The 15,742-nt window shown below is 34.4% G+C and overlaps 1 protein-coding gene across 1 annotated transcript in view; it reads left to right on the top strand.

The window, feature by feature from the left end:
• Positions 1–15,742, top strand: part of CSMD1 (CUB and Sushi multiple domains 1) — an 883,217-nt gene that overhangs the window by 683,536 nt on the left and 183,939 nt on the right. The window contains exons 13-16 of the mRNA XM_015859302.2: positions 5,300–5,482; positions 7,338–7,664; positions 9,283–9,477; positions 13,599–13,737. Coding sequence (XP_015714788.1) covers positions 5,300–5,482; positions 7,338–7,664; positions 9,283–9,477; positions 13,599–13,737 — 844 coding nt within the window. The remainder of the gene's footprint in view (positions 1–5,299; positions 5,483–7,337; positions 7,665–9,282; positions 9,478–13,598; positions 13,738–15,742) is intronic.

Genomic DNA, 15,742 nt, shown 5'->3' on the forward strand with positions numbered 1-15,742 from the left:
TTTTGATCACCAAATCAACAAAAGAAACCCAAACATTTTAAAATCTCTGCTGATCTTTGAGGGTTTTTTAGAAACCAAATAAAATATAGATGAATCATTGAAGAATAAAAAATGTACATAAAATCTACTATTTTTTCTGGAATTATAACGAATTAAGAAAGTTATAAGCATAACATATAAGCCTAAGCTTACTTATACTGCCTTAAAACTTATAATATGTAACTGTTAATATTTTTAGTGCATTCTCTCAGCCTTTAACTTGTATGTCCTTGGGAAATGTAGAGCAGTTTGGTTGTTAAAGGTGGCAGTGTTTATGATAGGTTTTTTTTCTGAAATCCATTGTAAGTTCTTACTATCACAGGATTTTCTTGTTTTTTATCTTCTCTGTTCACTTCCATCTTTTTTTGCTGCCTATCAACACAGTTTCTACTAGAAGTTAACTCATTTCCAGATGGTAATGAATCAAAGACTGTTTTCTGGACTTCTTTATATAATTCATAAGGAAAGAGGTGATTCCTTTTCAGCTTATTCCTTTAAAAAAGCAAACAAACATTTTTTTTCAGGTGGTTGGGAAGCCTCTGGCCTCCTAAATTATTATTATTATTATTATTATTTTCATTTGAAGACTGAGTGCTTTTATACCCTTTTTTATATACCCTTTTATATCATGACTACTATTCATCAGCTGTTATTCAGTAGTATTGTAAATATGTAAATATTACGTAATAAATTATTAGTAATGGACAGGAAAAGTATATGCTAAGCTACTTTAAACATTTTTATTGCCTCCTAATAATCCTTAGTCACTTTTGCACTTTGAGATGTTATCATTATCTAATTTTCATCCACTTAATATGTGCTAAATTGATTTTCCATGATCACAGTATCACAGTCTCGTGCGGGTTGGAAGGGACCTTAGAGATCATCAAATCCAACCCCTGGGATTCGAGCCTCCTGTGTAGCAGAGCGGCACTTCTACCACTTGCGTCACAGGGGGGATTCGAACCCAAACATTTCCCACATGAAGAGTTCCAGTCTTTTCTATTCAGGCAGTTCCTCCATCCACTTAATCATTTCCACCCAAGTCTAGCTAGATTCCAAAAACAAGGTGTCTAAGTTTTCAACTGTGAATGTTTCTGTCCAAAGTTGCTTGAAATCCCAAAGATTATCTCCTCTGGTTCAATTTACAAAATCAACTTTATTACATCTACTTATTCTGCTTCCACTCTTTAATCTGACAGGAAACAGGTGAGTCTAAAGCTCTTACTCTCTTCTGATGCCAGTTCTTAATTAGAATGCCACGTGTTGCTAATTTAAATGGTTTCAGAAAGATAAAATACATTGTATTTTTAACCAAACTTATTTACAATGTGCAGTTCACTGGGGAAGGTAAAATCTTGCCTATCTAAGAAACTAGCTTATGTACAAAAATATTATTTAGTGCCCCAACTGTGTTCTGAACATTAGATGTTCAGCAATTGTCCTCAAAGAACCACATTTTGAGAAATTATCTTTCCTAAATATTGATTGATTTGATTAATCAGCTTAGAGATGGCTTTGTTTATAGGATATTTCAGGCTGAAGAAGTAGTCTCTAGTCCAACTTCCTCCTCAAAGCAAAGTCAGATTTGAGTTCTTTCAGGATGCCGCCACTAAGATTAACAATTGTGAACCTCCAAGGACAGAGACTGTACAGACCTATCGGGCAGCCTGCTCCACTGCTTGGTTGTTCTCATGGAGAACAGAATTTCCTGTATGACATTTTCCTCATATTGTTATTTCCATTCCTCTCAACTTTCCACCACACAGTGCTATGAAAGACCTGCATCTGTTTTTGCAGCATCCTGTGGCTACTGGCAGGCTGCTGTCATGTTCCCTTGAAGTTATTTCTGAGAAGGCCCAGGTGCTTCAGCCTCTACTCTCAGTAGAGATCAGTTGCCATCACTCCAGTTTGTTTATCAGTTTTTTTGTAAGAAGACAACCCACTTACTTTGGTAATCCTGGTTTTAAGGTTCAGGAACCACTTTAAAGCAAAACCTCTGTCTGCAGTTCCCTGATCCGAGAGAAGCATTTTCATTGCCTCTGAGAAGGAAGCCTGCAGTTATTACATCTCAGCTACTATTTCCCTTTCCAAAAGTTTGGTGAGGGGACTGAACAAAAGGATAACTACCTTTTTAGATACTGTGCCACAAGTATATTCTAAGGAGTATGGATGGTAGGTGTCATGTTTCAAAAACACAGAACAGGATCCAAACACAACAGCTAATCTCAGTACTAAAGAAAAGACCCCTAGCTTGGTTAGTAAGTTAGTAAATTTTAAGTTTAATCAATTTCTTATTTTTCTTCTCAGAACAGTTTATTTATTTATTGTGGTCCAGTTTAAGGTGGTGTTTTGATGTCTGATCCAGTATTCCACATTCTATTCAACTTCCATTTCATCTAAAAACATACTGTCTATGTTTTTCATGTATTTCATGTGTTACTCCAATAGTTTAATGACTAATCATTTTTATTTACGTGCATTTCTTTCAATCTGCTGTGAAACTACGTAGAAATGATAATATGTTCTTATTTGTTTATGAAACATTATGTGAAGCTGACAGAAATGAGATAGAATTCAAAATACATTAGGTCTTTATTCTTACTCAGAAAGCCAGCTGTTTTGTCATAGTTTCCTAACAGTTTCCTAAGTTCTTGTTGTGTGGGGTTTTGTTCTGGTTTTGCTTTACAGCATTGCGTGCTTGCTAAAAATTCTTCAGGAAATTGTTCCAATATAATTTTAGATTAAGGGAAATTGACATATCATTCCTTGGGCCCTCTTCTCTTCCACTTTGCAGGTGCCCTTCTTCAATAAGCTGTGATCTCCCTTGTCCTTTGTGAGTTCTTGAAGATAATTCCTAGTTGTTTATAGACTACTTCAGTTTATGTAATTCAGTGTAAATTTAATTAGGACCTATTCTCTTGAAAATGTCTACATATTCTGAGCAATTGTTAACCTGTTCTCATCCTGTCATGCTCGTTACTTTGTCTTTATTTTAGCTTTTGCTAAAATATGATATTTGGCTATGATATTTTGCTATAGAATTTTTATGTTCTCTCTTTTCCTTCTTTGCTAGATTGTTTCTTTCTTTGTGTTATACTTAATATATATATATATATTAACCTGAGATTTTTATTTTTATTTTAACGTTTTTAGTGCCTTATTTGTGATTGCAAGTCAGAAATTTATAAGTGTAAATTTTATTTCTACCCTAATTAAGATTGAGTTTTCTTGAATGAGAAGGGTAATATGTTAACATTCATTAAGCATTCACTCAATTCATTTTTTTCAGTTCATTTTTTTCTGAAGACATAGCATACTAACTTCTCATCAAAAATGAATTTTGAACCTCTCTGAAAGCTTAATTGCAGTTAATTTCTCTTAAAAGCTTTGGTTCCTTGATCCATGGCTCACTCCCTGAGCTTGGTGTATCTCCTGAGGGTCAGATTGCATTCTGATCTGTCTTCTACTTCAGCAAATTCATTAATTAAAGATATGGTGATATTTCCTCTGGAGACTATTGAAATAAACCCTTGTTTTCTCCTAAGGGGTCAATTTCTATCAGTGACTTTGTAAAACCTCAAAGACAGTGTGCATCCTAGCACTCCAGTGTGAAATAGTTTCACCCTGATCTTCAAGGTGCAAGATTTTTTTTTTTTTGAAAGTCCATTTACACATGCTGGTTTAGATATAGACTTGTTGCCAACATTGGAGATAATTTTTGAAAATGTAATTAAAATAAGGGTTCTGATTTTCTGTTTCTCTGGATGCTTTCAAGTAGCGTGTGTAACTGTGGAGAACCAAGGGCATACAAATTTCCAGTGCTATATTGTAGGAATCATTGTGTAAGTAGGATCAGCTGGGTGAAACTACCTTAAAGCTCTTGTGATTTTGGTAATCCTTAATTATAAGTGATATTTTTCTACTCCTGTTTTAATATTTTTGTGCAATGAACTTCTGGAAGGAGTTTTTATTCATTCTGTACATTCTGGCTTTCTGATAAGAGAGAGTCATTAAATAGAACAGCTGACTCTGGAACTTCTCCAAGTTCATATCTGGATGGAAAACTAATTTTCTTTTCAAAGTTTAAGATTATCAAGGTAGATAACTGCATGCACTGTAATAATTCTGTCCTGCATATTAAACTTTTTGTTCGAGTTTGCATGTCAAGGTACTTACCCATGTTAAATCTTAATAGAAGTAGCTCTGACAATATTTGAAAGCAGGTTTATTATTATTTTTTTAATTGTGTTAAATTATATTTTGCTATCTTGAATGTTTCAGACTTTGTAGCTTAGTCTTACATTAAAGTAACTTCAAAAAGTTTATCGAGTTCAATTGAATGAGGTGTACATCATTTTACTACCAATTTAGAAATACACTTTATCAAACCAGAAGTGCTTTCTTAGTGTTGTTGCTCAAATGAACATTAATATCAAATGTGCTTAAAATGTCGTGGCAAAGAACTGTATCCCATGGTTTCAATGGGCAGTTAACTGTATAGTAGTTTGCCAGGTAATACAGAGTTTCTATTATAAGCAGTTAATATTTGTATTTCCTATCTTTAATATTCTTATTATTTATAAGTTTAATGAGACCAGATATCTTTATTCTTATCTTGTATATTTATATTCAATATTGACAAAATAAATATTATTTAAATAGCAGATTTCCTGGAGAATATCTAGGAAGTATATAATCTTAAATGTTGGCTGCTTTTCAGTATAACTGAATGCAACTAGGAAAAATTATGCCTCTAATTTGAAATATGGGATTTAAACTTATTTTCACAGTTTCATGTTTATTATATTTTGGTGCTTAAAATAAAATCCACTGAACTTACCAATAACTTTTAATTGCTATAAAGATGTTGGTAATAACTTTTCCTAATGAATTTGAGAATTGAAACAGGTTCCTTAGTACATTATTACTGAAGTAAGATGTATGTGTTAATATGTCTCCACATTTATAATGGAGACTATATATGGCTTCATAATTTTATGTTGCAATAAGATTTGAGTGCAGTTGTAATTTTCTTACCAGCAATGCAGGTAAAAAAGTTACTCACCTATGAAAAGACTTAGGATCCTAAGTCATCTTATAGGCATTTTTTAAAGCACGCATGTCTAGTTCACTTTAAAATGTAAATATTTGTTTAAAGTAATACACTGAATATTTTGAAGGCACTTCTTATGTTGACACATAAATTCATGGCAAATATATTCTCCCTACTTTCTGTGTTTGTTTGTTTTATATTCAGAAATTGAGAAAGGAGGCTGTGGTGACCCTGGGATTCCATCGTACGGGAAGAGGACTGGCAGTAGTTTTCTGCATGGAGATACACTTACCTTTGAATGTCAAGCAGCTTTTGAACTGGTGGGAGAGAGAACGATTACATGTCAACAAAACAACCAGTGGTCTGGCAACAAACCCAGCTGTGTTTGTACGAGTTATTCTTATTTCTTCTGTAATTATTTCCTGACCTTTCCTCTCACTGTTATTAACATTTTTAACTAGCCAAAAAGAAAAAAAATTCAAAGTACCTTGAGGAACTGTGAAACATCATTTTATTTTTTAATTTTTTTATTTGTTTTTATTTTTTTTATTTTTTTATTTTTATTATTTTTATTTTTTTTTATTTTTTCTTAGTTGGCTTCGTACTAACTCACATGTGGGTTTTATCACATAAGACTATTTTAGAATGCTCATGCTCTCATTTTATACTTAATTTTATCATTTAACACTTTTAATAAATAATTGTGTTGAAGAGTCTAGTTGAACTCCTCATAGGAGCACATAAGTGTTTTAAGGAACTCAGCAGCATATGCACATTGATTCTGGCAGTGCAAAGCAGTCTGCAGACTGTAAAGTAAAGTAAAAGTGCTGGTTGGTGGATTTTTTTTTTCCTTTTATTTTTTCCCCCATATTATCCTAAAAATATATGAATGCATTTAAGAAATATGTGTATACGTAACATGGAAGAAGGATAACTGAGCTTATTAGATGTGCTTTTTGTTTGTAAAGATGAAATATTTTTGTAGGTAGACTTGTAATTGGTGTAGATATACTTTGTTATTTTTTTTTCCTTTTAATGTAAAACAGTGTAAATCTTTCTAGTGTACAGTACACTACTCACTTCAGCTTTCCAGATAGTATCACATTTTTCTACAAAAGGAGTCTTATAATTCAGTATTGGATTTTCAAAACATAGTGAGGTGTCCGACTTGTACAATATACGTGTTTTGCAGCTATACTGATATGAGGTTGACCAAGCTGAGTGAGCTTTCTCTGTGACTGGGAGCAGCCTTGATATGCCTGTGTAAAGGGGAGAGGTGTCTAAGCACATAATGCCTGGGCATGAGATGATGAGGCTGTAATGTTCTTGAAGACTGAAGTTCTGTTGTGGACCAGTACTATGCTGTGTTGGCTCAATTTAGTAGTTTATGTTGGCAACAACGTGGAATATTTTACTGAGCCTTCATTGTTTGATGTGCACATGCTACATGTCCTATAAAATATAATGGAACTCAAACTTAGGGCATTTGCAAACAGTGAGTTTGGTTTGATGCACTTGAAGAGTCGAGTAACATTTATTCTTTGTGTTAATTACTATGCAGTAAGCCTTGCTCTTTCTGAATATTCTGTTTTGTTATTTTATTTATTTATCTTACAAAACTAACAGCTGTGTTTAATCATCCTCTTCTATCAAAGGGAAACTACGTAGTTGACTGAGGCATAGCTAAAATTATACTGATCTGTGCATCAACATGAACTTTGTTTGCCGCCGACAGAGATTGGCCCTTCTGCTTGATTGCTTTGGATTTCTAAGTATATTTTCAAAGACATTCCTTTGTCACAGAATCATAGAATCACTGAGGTTGAAAAAGACCTTAAAGATCATTGAGTCCAACCCTGGACTTTTTAGTTTAGGAAAAAATAAAATAAAATCATTCAAATTTGGAGTTTGCATTTTCATTTCAGAACAAGCCAACTTACTGATTCATTCCAAACTCTGACAAATCAGGCAGTACTTTGGTTTTCTTGGCATTTGCTATTTAGTCTTTATAATATCTTGCAAGCACAGCTGCAGTCAGATAGCCTCACTGGGGGACTTGAAAGGCTGCAGAACTATATTGTAAGTGTTACAACAATCATAAACATCTCCAGGCTGCATGTGTAGTAGCTGCCACATCTAGGCTTCAAAGATACCATATTTCACAAGAATAGAAAGACAAGCATTTTTTTGTGTTCGAGGAGAATATTCTGAGAGTCTATCCTTGTATCCTTGTTTTCTTTAGTCTCATGCTTCTTCAACTTCACCACACCATCTGGAATTATTCTTTCACCAAATTATCCTGAGGAGTATGGGAACAACATGAACTGTGTTTGGTTGATTATCTCAGAGCCAGGAAGCAGAATCCATCTGATTTTCAATGACTTTGATGTTGAACCTCAGTTTGACTACCTTACTGTGAAAGACGATGGGATTTCAGATTTACCACCTCTTGGCACATTTTCTGGCAATGAAGTCCCTTCTCAACTAGCTAGCAGTGGGCACATAGTAAGACTTGAATTTCAGTCAGATCACTCTACAACTGGAAGAGGATTTAACATCACTTACACAAGTAAGAATCTCTATTTTTATTTTGTTTAGCCAAAATATCTTTCATCAAAGTAATGAAAAAGAAACTTGTTTTTATTTATAATGAAGAGATAAATTGCCTCAGAAAAGGGGACAATACAAAATTGTAACACTTGTATAAATGCATTACTTTTTGTTGTTTTCCTGGTACTTCTTTCATTAGATTATCTGGAGCTTTATCATTTTTAATAATGTTTATTTGTAATATTTATTTATATTGTGATGGTGCTGAGGAATGGACTTTATTTGATGACTTTTTTTTTTGTCAAAACTGCTGTAAATGCCCAGATATTTCATACCAAAGCATCCAGTGTAAGTGATTTAATATACTTTCTCAATGGAACCAGCAGAAATAAGTTCATGAAGGTGTTAAGCTTAGGTCCTAAATGCAGAGATTTATTATTATTATTCCTCAGAGTTCATCTGAAAACCACAGAAGTACAAAAAGAAATTAACTTGCAAAATGTTTCCATCTTATCAAAACTGCTTCCATCTTGTGTGAGGGAAGATAATCTACTTGCAGTACTTTTGCAGGGACGAGGTGTTTATTTGAGTTACTTAGAAAAATGCACCTTTTTAAGTCATAGATGTCTAAATCAGTCCCTTGTTTTCAGAGAAAGGAAGATGATTATTGTCCTTTGTAAAGTGGCAGGAGGAGATCACTACACTTGGATAAGTGTAGTGATTAACAGATTTGCCAGAAAATGTGTGGCCTGAAGCTTAGGTCTGCTTCTGTCTGAAATTATTCAGAACCCTTTTTCCATATGTCATTCTACCAAAGTTAAAGCAGACAGTAATAAGAACAATCAGCTGGAGAATCACATGGTTAAGAATATAATACTAATGCATCAAATTCTGCAAGAGTTCTCATCATGTGATCTTTCCACCACATTTAGTGCTTAGTTCATACACTATGTGTTAGAATTGTCCAAGAGCACATATATCTACCACAGTGGGAAAGAGAAATAAGTAATGGGAATATTCCTTATTTATGTTTCATTCATGTTCATAGGAAAGCGTAAGCCCTAATTTCATCCAAAATGCTAGAACTTCTGGACCTTCTCTCTGTTGCTGGGAAAAAATGCTCTACTCACATAGCTTAAATCAAGTTAGGATCAAAGCACTTTACTCATTAATGAAACATAATGGACAGTCTGTGAGCTGTAGAGTCAGAATCACAGAATTCCAAAATAATTGAAGTTAGCAGAAACCTCCTGATCCATCTGCCCTGTCCCCTGCTCAAGCAAGAACACCCAAGCAGGGTGCCCAGGACCACATCCAAGTGGCTTTTGGAGATCTTCACAAACTATTTGGCAACAAGTACCAGTGGTCTTTCACCCACACAGAACAAAAGCAGGTCTTGGTGCTCAGAGGGAAGCTACTGTGGTCCAGTTTCTGCCCATTTCTTCTTGTCCCATCATTGGACATGACTGAGAAGAGCCTGTCTCTGTCTTCTATTTTCTGTAATTTCACTTGCATTGTAATGTTGTTGCTTTATAAGGGTTATATCCAGTGCCTGCCTAAAAACGAGACAAAGTTTAGAAGACTTGAATGGTGATGGTTATTATTATTAATTACTATTATTATGTATTTTATAAAAGCTTTTGGTCAGAATGAGTGCCATGATCCAGGTATTCCTATAAATGGGAGACGTTTTGGAGACAGGTTCCTTCTTGGAAGTTCTGTTTCTTTTCACTGTGATGATGGCTTTGTAAAGACACAAGGTTCTGAATCCATAACATGCATTATGCAAGATGGAAATGTAGTATGGAGCTCAACTGTCCCACGCTGTGAAGGTAAGAAATCAGTCTTTGCTTTGCTCCTACAGTGCAGATAATGAAACTATTTTAATTTAGCTTATTTTTCAGCTTTCATACACTAAGGCTGTTTTAGCTGAAGTTATTCATTTGTCTTATTTTAACACTTTTCCAGTCAAATGAGAGTGCAGTAATAGAAACAAGCTTGCTTTTATATTCTTGGAATAAATTAGCATTCTAAAAATCTGGTTGTTATTCTTTTCAAGCTCTACCTATCACCATAATTACCTGCTTGTAAGTTATAGCTATTATAACAGTTTTGTCTGTAGCATATTGAAGAATGTTATTATCTAGAACATAGAAAAGTGAGGTAAGTTTCTATTTAAAATTCTTTTTAAAAATTAGCACCTTTAATTTTCTCAGAGCAAAGGCATACCTCAAATTCTTTATTTAGCGTACTAATGTGCGGTAATTTCTCCTTAGAAATACTGTGAGAACTAAAGCTATATTTGATATACCTTACACACCCTAAAGTACTTAATCAAAAATTTCCAGGTTTATTTGCTTGTTCTTGCTTAAATGAAGAAGGAGAATAAAATTGTATTGTTCTGTGAGATGAAGTAGAGTATGAGCAAAAAAGAGAAAATAGGCTGATTTCTTGGTGCTTAACAATTATGGCTCTCCAAAGGTCCTAAGGCAAGACATATGAATACATTTAACATACATCTAGCGTGCTTGTGTTATAAGCATATAGAAATAAAGTAATAAAGAGTAATATTCAGAAAGCTGTATATCTTCTTCTAAACAATAGTTATATACTCAGGTGTCTAATGAGATGAGAGCTGCAGTGGAATCTGTGCATCGGCACCTGAGCACCTCTTCCCCTTTCTTTTTTTGTTGTAGTTGTTGTCTATTTTTTTTTTTTTAACCCTTTCTTAGACTTTTTCATTATTTGAATGATTTGGCAACTCAATCCAGACTTTGTATTTCCAAGAAAATTTAGAGATACTGGCAAGAATGCTAGTAGTCTGATACTTGTGCATGCAAACCTATGTATGCTTGCAAGATTTCTTATCCTGATTAAACCACATAATGAGTTATGCTGTGCAGCAAGATTTCCTTTTTTGCTTAAAGAAAAACCAACTCACTCTAAAGCAAAGAATGTAGGGGAGTTTCTTCATCAAAAGGTGTTTCCTGATTTTCAAACTTTATGAAAACAATTAATAAAATATTCAGTGTAATCTTTGTGCAGTTTTGTTCTGCAAACATGTAGGTAAAAGTACTGCTTTGAGGGGAAAAAAAAAAAAAAAAGAAAAAAAGAAAAAAAAAAAAGGTAGAGAAAATAAATGAAATAACTGTTTAAAAAAATACATAGATATTCCTCAATTATCCTTTCTCTGAGCCATGTTGGGCAATAGCTATTTATTAATGGCAAAAGGATTCAACTTCATATCAATTTTGTCCATTGTATGTTTTGTTATAGAAGGAAATGTAGATCACTAAAGTTACATTCAAGATGTATTCCATTTTGCTGTGTATTCGCATAGGAGTGTCTGGTTTTAAATTACAATATGGAGCAAGCATCCTTGCTAGTTTGTTTAGGGATGATTTAGTATGCTTCTGGTTGTCAGAGATTTCTGAGCAACTGCTGTTGTTTTTTTGTTGCTTTGTATTGCTTTATAATTAAATGTCTCTGTAATAAGCAATACCTGGAATACATGAAGTATGTGATGTGTTAGAATCAGGTGAGGGTCAGCAGTCTTCTGGTTTGTGTTTTAATATTACCAGTTTTAATTAAAAATAAAAGCCATGGAATACATTTAATTATCCATTTTCTTGGCTGATTGCTTTACCCTAGAGACAATTAAGTGTGTATACTTCATTTTTGTGAGATGCTTCCTCCTCCCTCTCCACTCCCCTGACTTTCTTAAATCTGGAAAAACTTCTCAGAGATAAGTGTGAGTTGTGAATGAAATAAAAATGAAGTTTCTTGGTTCAATTTCTGTTAGAACCATTGAATCAAAACTAGGAATATTAATTTACTACTCACAGATTCATGTTAACATTAATTTCCATATGGCATAATAGGTTTGCTTGTCACTACTTCAAGAAACAGAAGAGAAATAACAATATTTCCTGCACTGCAATATGGAATTTGCTGATAATGATACCACTGACTACTTGAGTGTAATACAAATGATACTAAGATAAATTTAGCTGACCTTGAAAGCTTTCCCATTTTAGACTGCTAAACAGCCTTTGGTAGAAAATATCATCCCAAAGCCCTGTTCTATAAGAGCTTAATTTTAAGATGGACTTAACATTTCTCAAATTGTGTTCATTATCCGCTGATGTTGTTTAATCCTTCACCAAAGTTCTCTGAAAAATGTTCCCTGCCTCACCATGTTATTTTCATAGCCCTTTTGCAATTCTTTTTGCCATTTTATGGAAGAAGATCAGATTAATCAGACTTGGCGTGTGAGAAAGGGCCTGATGGAATACAGTGAGTGCTGAGGAATTTAGCCAGGGGCATATGAAGTCTGTTCTCAATTGCCCTGAAAAGACTGTGTGACTGAGGGAGGTTCCAGAGGTCTCGAATCCTATCTTCAAGAAAGGAAAGGAGGAGGACAGGAGGAATTCCGGGTCTCACCTAGATCACTGGGTAAGGTGATGCACCAGTATTCCTGGAAACCATTTCCAAATGCTGAAGGATAAGAAGATGACTGGGAGCAGTCAGCATGGATTTATGAAGGGGAAATTATGTCTGACTGAACTGGCAGCCCTGTACAGTGAGATGACTGGCCTGATGGATGAGGGGAGAGTAATAGATATTTTTTATCTCAGTTTTAGCAATGTGTTTGACACTATATCATATTAGATTATTATGGGAAAATAGATTAAATATTTGTTAGATAGTGAACTACAAGGTGAATGGAAACTAGCTGAGCTATTGGACTGTGAGAGAGTTGTGATCAGTGAATGGTATAAAGTCAATGGCTGGAAAACAGCCTCTACTGGGTGGTATTCCACAGGAGTAAATATTGAGTCCAATACTGTTGAAAATCTTCAGTAATGACTTGAATACTGGGACAGAATACACCTTGAACAAGAAGCCAGCAGATGACAGAAACTTGGGAGCAGTGGCTGATAAGTGATGTGGTTGTCCTGCTGTTCAAACAGGCCGTGACAGGCTGGAGAATTGGACTGAGTTGAAGTTCAAGGAAAAAGAAGGTGCCTTCTCCTTTATTCATCTGTTGAGTCTGTGTCTGCGTTTAGAGACCTGGGTTCCCAGCAGAAACGAGATATAGGCCATACAGCAGTGAGTAAGCTGGTGTCACAAAGATGATTAAAAGCTTGGAGAAATCATCATACAAGAAGAGGCTGACATAACTGCAGTCATCTGGACTAAAAAAGGAACACTCAGGGCTCTGGAGAGATTTCTTCAAAGTGTATAAGTACCTGATTCCATGTTGTAAAGGAGATTGCCTGTTGAGAGGACAAGTGGCAACGGACACAAACTGAAATTTAAGATATTATTTTTAAACATAAGGAAAACCTTTTCATAGTAAAGAGTGATCAAACACTGGAACGCAGTACCCAGAGAGGTTGTAGAGTCTTTGCGTTTGGAGAGAGAGCATGACCCTGACTGGACATGGTTCTGTGTAATTTCCTGTAAGTGACCTTGCTTAGAGCAGGAATAGATGTTCTCCAGAGGCCCCTTCCAACTGTAGTTCAGAGGGTATTCACAACAATCGTTTTCACTGAGTTGAGTCATTACTCAAAAGGGTACTTGATGTCAGAGTGTAAAGAAAAAAAAAAAAGAAAAAAAAAAAGCTATAAATTACTTGGAACAGTTTGCACACAAATATGGAGTCGTACTTGAACTAAATACAACAGTTTGTTATTCCTTAATTTTAAGGAATGCTTGCAATTTCAAATGCCACTCTCTGTGTATGTATAGAGTGATAAGCTGTGATGAAATACACTAAAAGACTTAAGGGACTGAGAGAAGCTGCTTGTAATACTACAGAATAATTAAAGAAATAGTACTGCGTATTAAACTTTTTTCTATACTTTGAATTGTTTATTATTATTATTTGTAGCATTATTTGAATATAAAATAGTGCATTAGAAATAGTGTGTGTTTTTTATTCTTGCAGCACCCTGTGGTGGGCATTTGACAGCATCGAGTGGTGTGATCCTGCCACCAGGGTGGCCAGGATATTATAAGGATTCACTTAACTGCGAATGGGTGATTGAAGCAAGACCAGGACATTCCATTAAGATTACCTTTGACAGGTGAGGATCATAAGGGCAAAAATCAAGTAATGTATAAACACAATTTTTATTTTCATTTTTTTTTTATAACAATGAAGAAGAAAAATATTTAAGAACCCAAACCAGAATAAGAAGTGTTTGCCATGTGACATTGCTTAGTTATTCTTGTCCTTCCAGAAAAATTGAAGGTTAAAGTTTCATTTATATTTTCTGAATGTATGGTTTAAACAATATGCAATAAATGCCCATCTGCTAGTACATTGGTAGGGATGCTTTTTCTACTCTGCACTACTTATATATTTATGAACAACTGTGTATTGTCCATGATGATGATCAAGTCAGAGTATGACTTTCCTAGGGAAAAAAAGAAATTGTGCAAGAAGTTCTGAATTAAACTTATTATATGTATAGTATTACAACATGCATCACATCAATGTGTCATGGGTTTCAATATTTTATTTGGATACTTCAGATTTCACCATGTGTACTGGCATAGAGATTAAACAAAGATGTCCAGACATCAGAGTACTGTTAAAGGCAGAGTCTTAAAGTTCATTTTAAAGTATTATCTAACTAAAACTATCAAACCAATTAATTTGTAAAAAATGTTATCTTAATGTGGACTGAAATTATCTCTGCTGGAACATACAGTGATTATTTCCCTGTGTAATGTGCAGATTCCTTTGGAATAACTACTGTTTTCGAAGGTGAATTATTTTCAGTTTTGTCTTACGTGGAGTCAGGAAGTAATGAGACTGCATTTTGGCACCAGGAATGTGAACTGCAACATATTTCATCTTTCTGAGATGATTGTGACCTCAGTTAGATCTGCTCCCCAGTCATGCTAAAATCTATTACGTTTACAAAATTTCTTTTTCCTATGGGAAAAAAAAAAAAAAAAAAAAAAAAGTATTTATTGCAGATTGAAGTGTTAATTACTTATAAGGGCCACTAGGAACCAACTAAAGTAAGCAAGGCTACTAGGAAAAAGTTGAACAGCAAGTGAACAGAACTGACAGCCTTCCTCTCTCAGGAGTCCTGAATGAGTACAAAGTTTGAAACAGCTGAATGCTTGAATGTAGTGTATATGAAATACCAAGGAAAGAGAAGTATGGCATTTCTAAAAGATTTTGCTTGTTGACATCAGAAAGCATAGAAATACATTGGATATAATTTACCTGAGTTTCCAAAATGTAAGTTTTTATTTTGCACCTCACCCTGTAGATGTCTATTAAAAAGCACCATTTTAATACAAGGGAGGAAACTGCATGATAAAAAACATAGTTAACAGGGGTTAATAATATCACAGTAAAATGTTTTGTATAGTGGTCTGTGTTCAACGGCTTGTTATGTTCAGAAATTATCATAAAAAGGAAGAAAATGGACTGATGATACCAAATCATTCAGGGTATTAGAAAACAGAGATGACTGAGGAAATGCTGAAGAATCTTACTGGGCTGGATATGTAGGCAAGGAAATTGCAGTTAGATTCAGTAACTGCAAAATGAATCATGTAAGAAAATGTATTCTACCTTAATATATAAAATGATGGATTTTGAGAGCTTGCACTAACCACTGAACTGTTACATTTCTGATCACTCTTTATAAAGAAATATGAATGACAACTTATAATACATTCATAGGAGTATGAGGATCATGTCTATGGTGGTAAAACTACTGTAGGGTAAAAGATTAACATAAATTATATAGTTTATTGAAACTCTTTTCCTCTCCTGTTTTACTTTCTTTTTATAACTTCATTAAAGTCAGTAACAAAGAGAGAGAGTGACAACAGCGAAGAATGGAAACTGGTATTTCATTAATTGTTATGTCACCTCCATAATGGATGTTTGCTTTTATAGAATCATACAATCAGAGTCACCAAAGTTGAAAAATACCTCATAAATCATTCAGTCCAACTATCCACCTATCTCCAATATTTCCCACTAAACCATGCCCCTCAGTACAGCATCTAAACATTTCTTTAATACCTCCCATATCAGTGTCTCCACCACATCCCTGGGCA

This window comes from Coturnix japonica, chromosome 3 (genome assembly GCF_001577835.2).
Source record: "Coturnix japonica isolate 7356 chromosome 3, Coturnix japonica 2.1, whole genome shotgun sequence".
Classification (NCBI taxonomy): domain Eukaryota; kingdom Metazoa; phylum Chordata; class Aves; order Galliformes; family Phasianidae; genus Coturnix; species Coturnix japonica.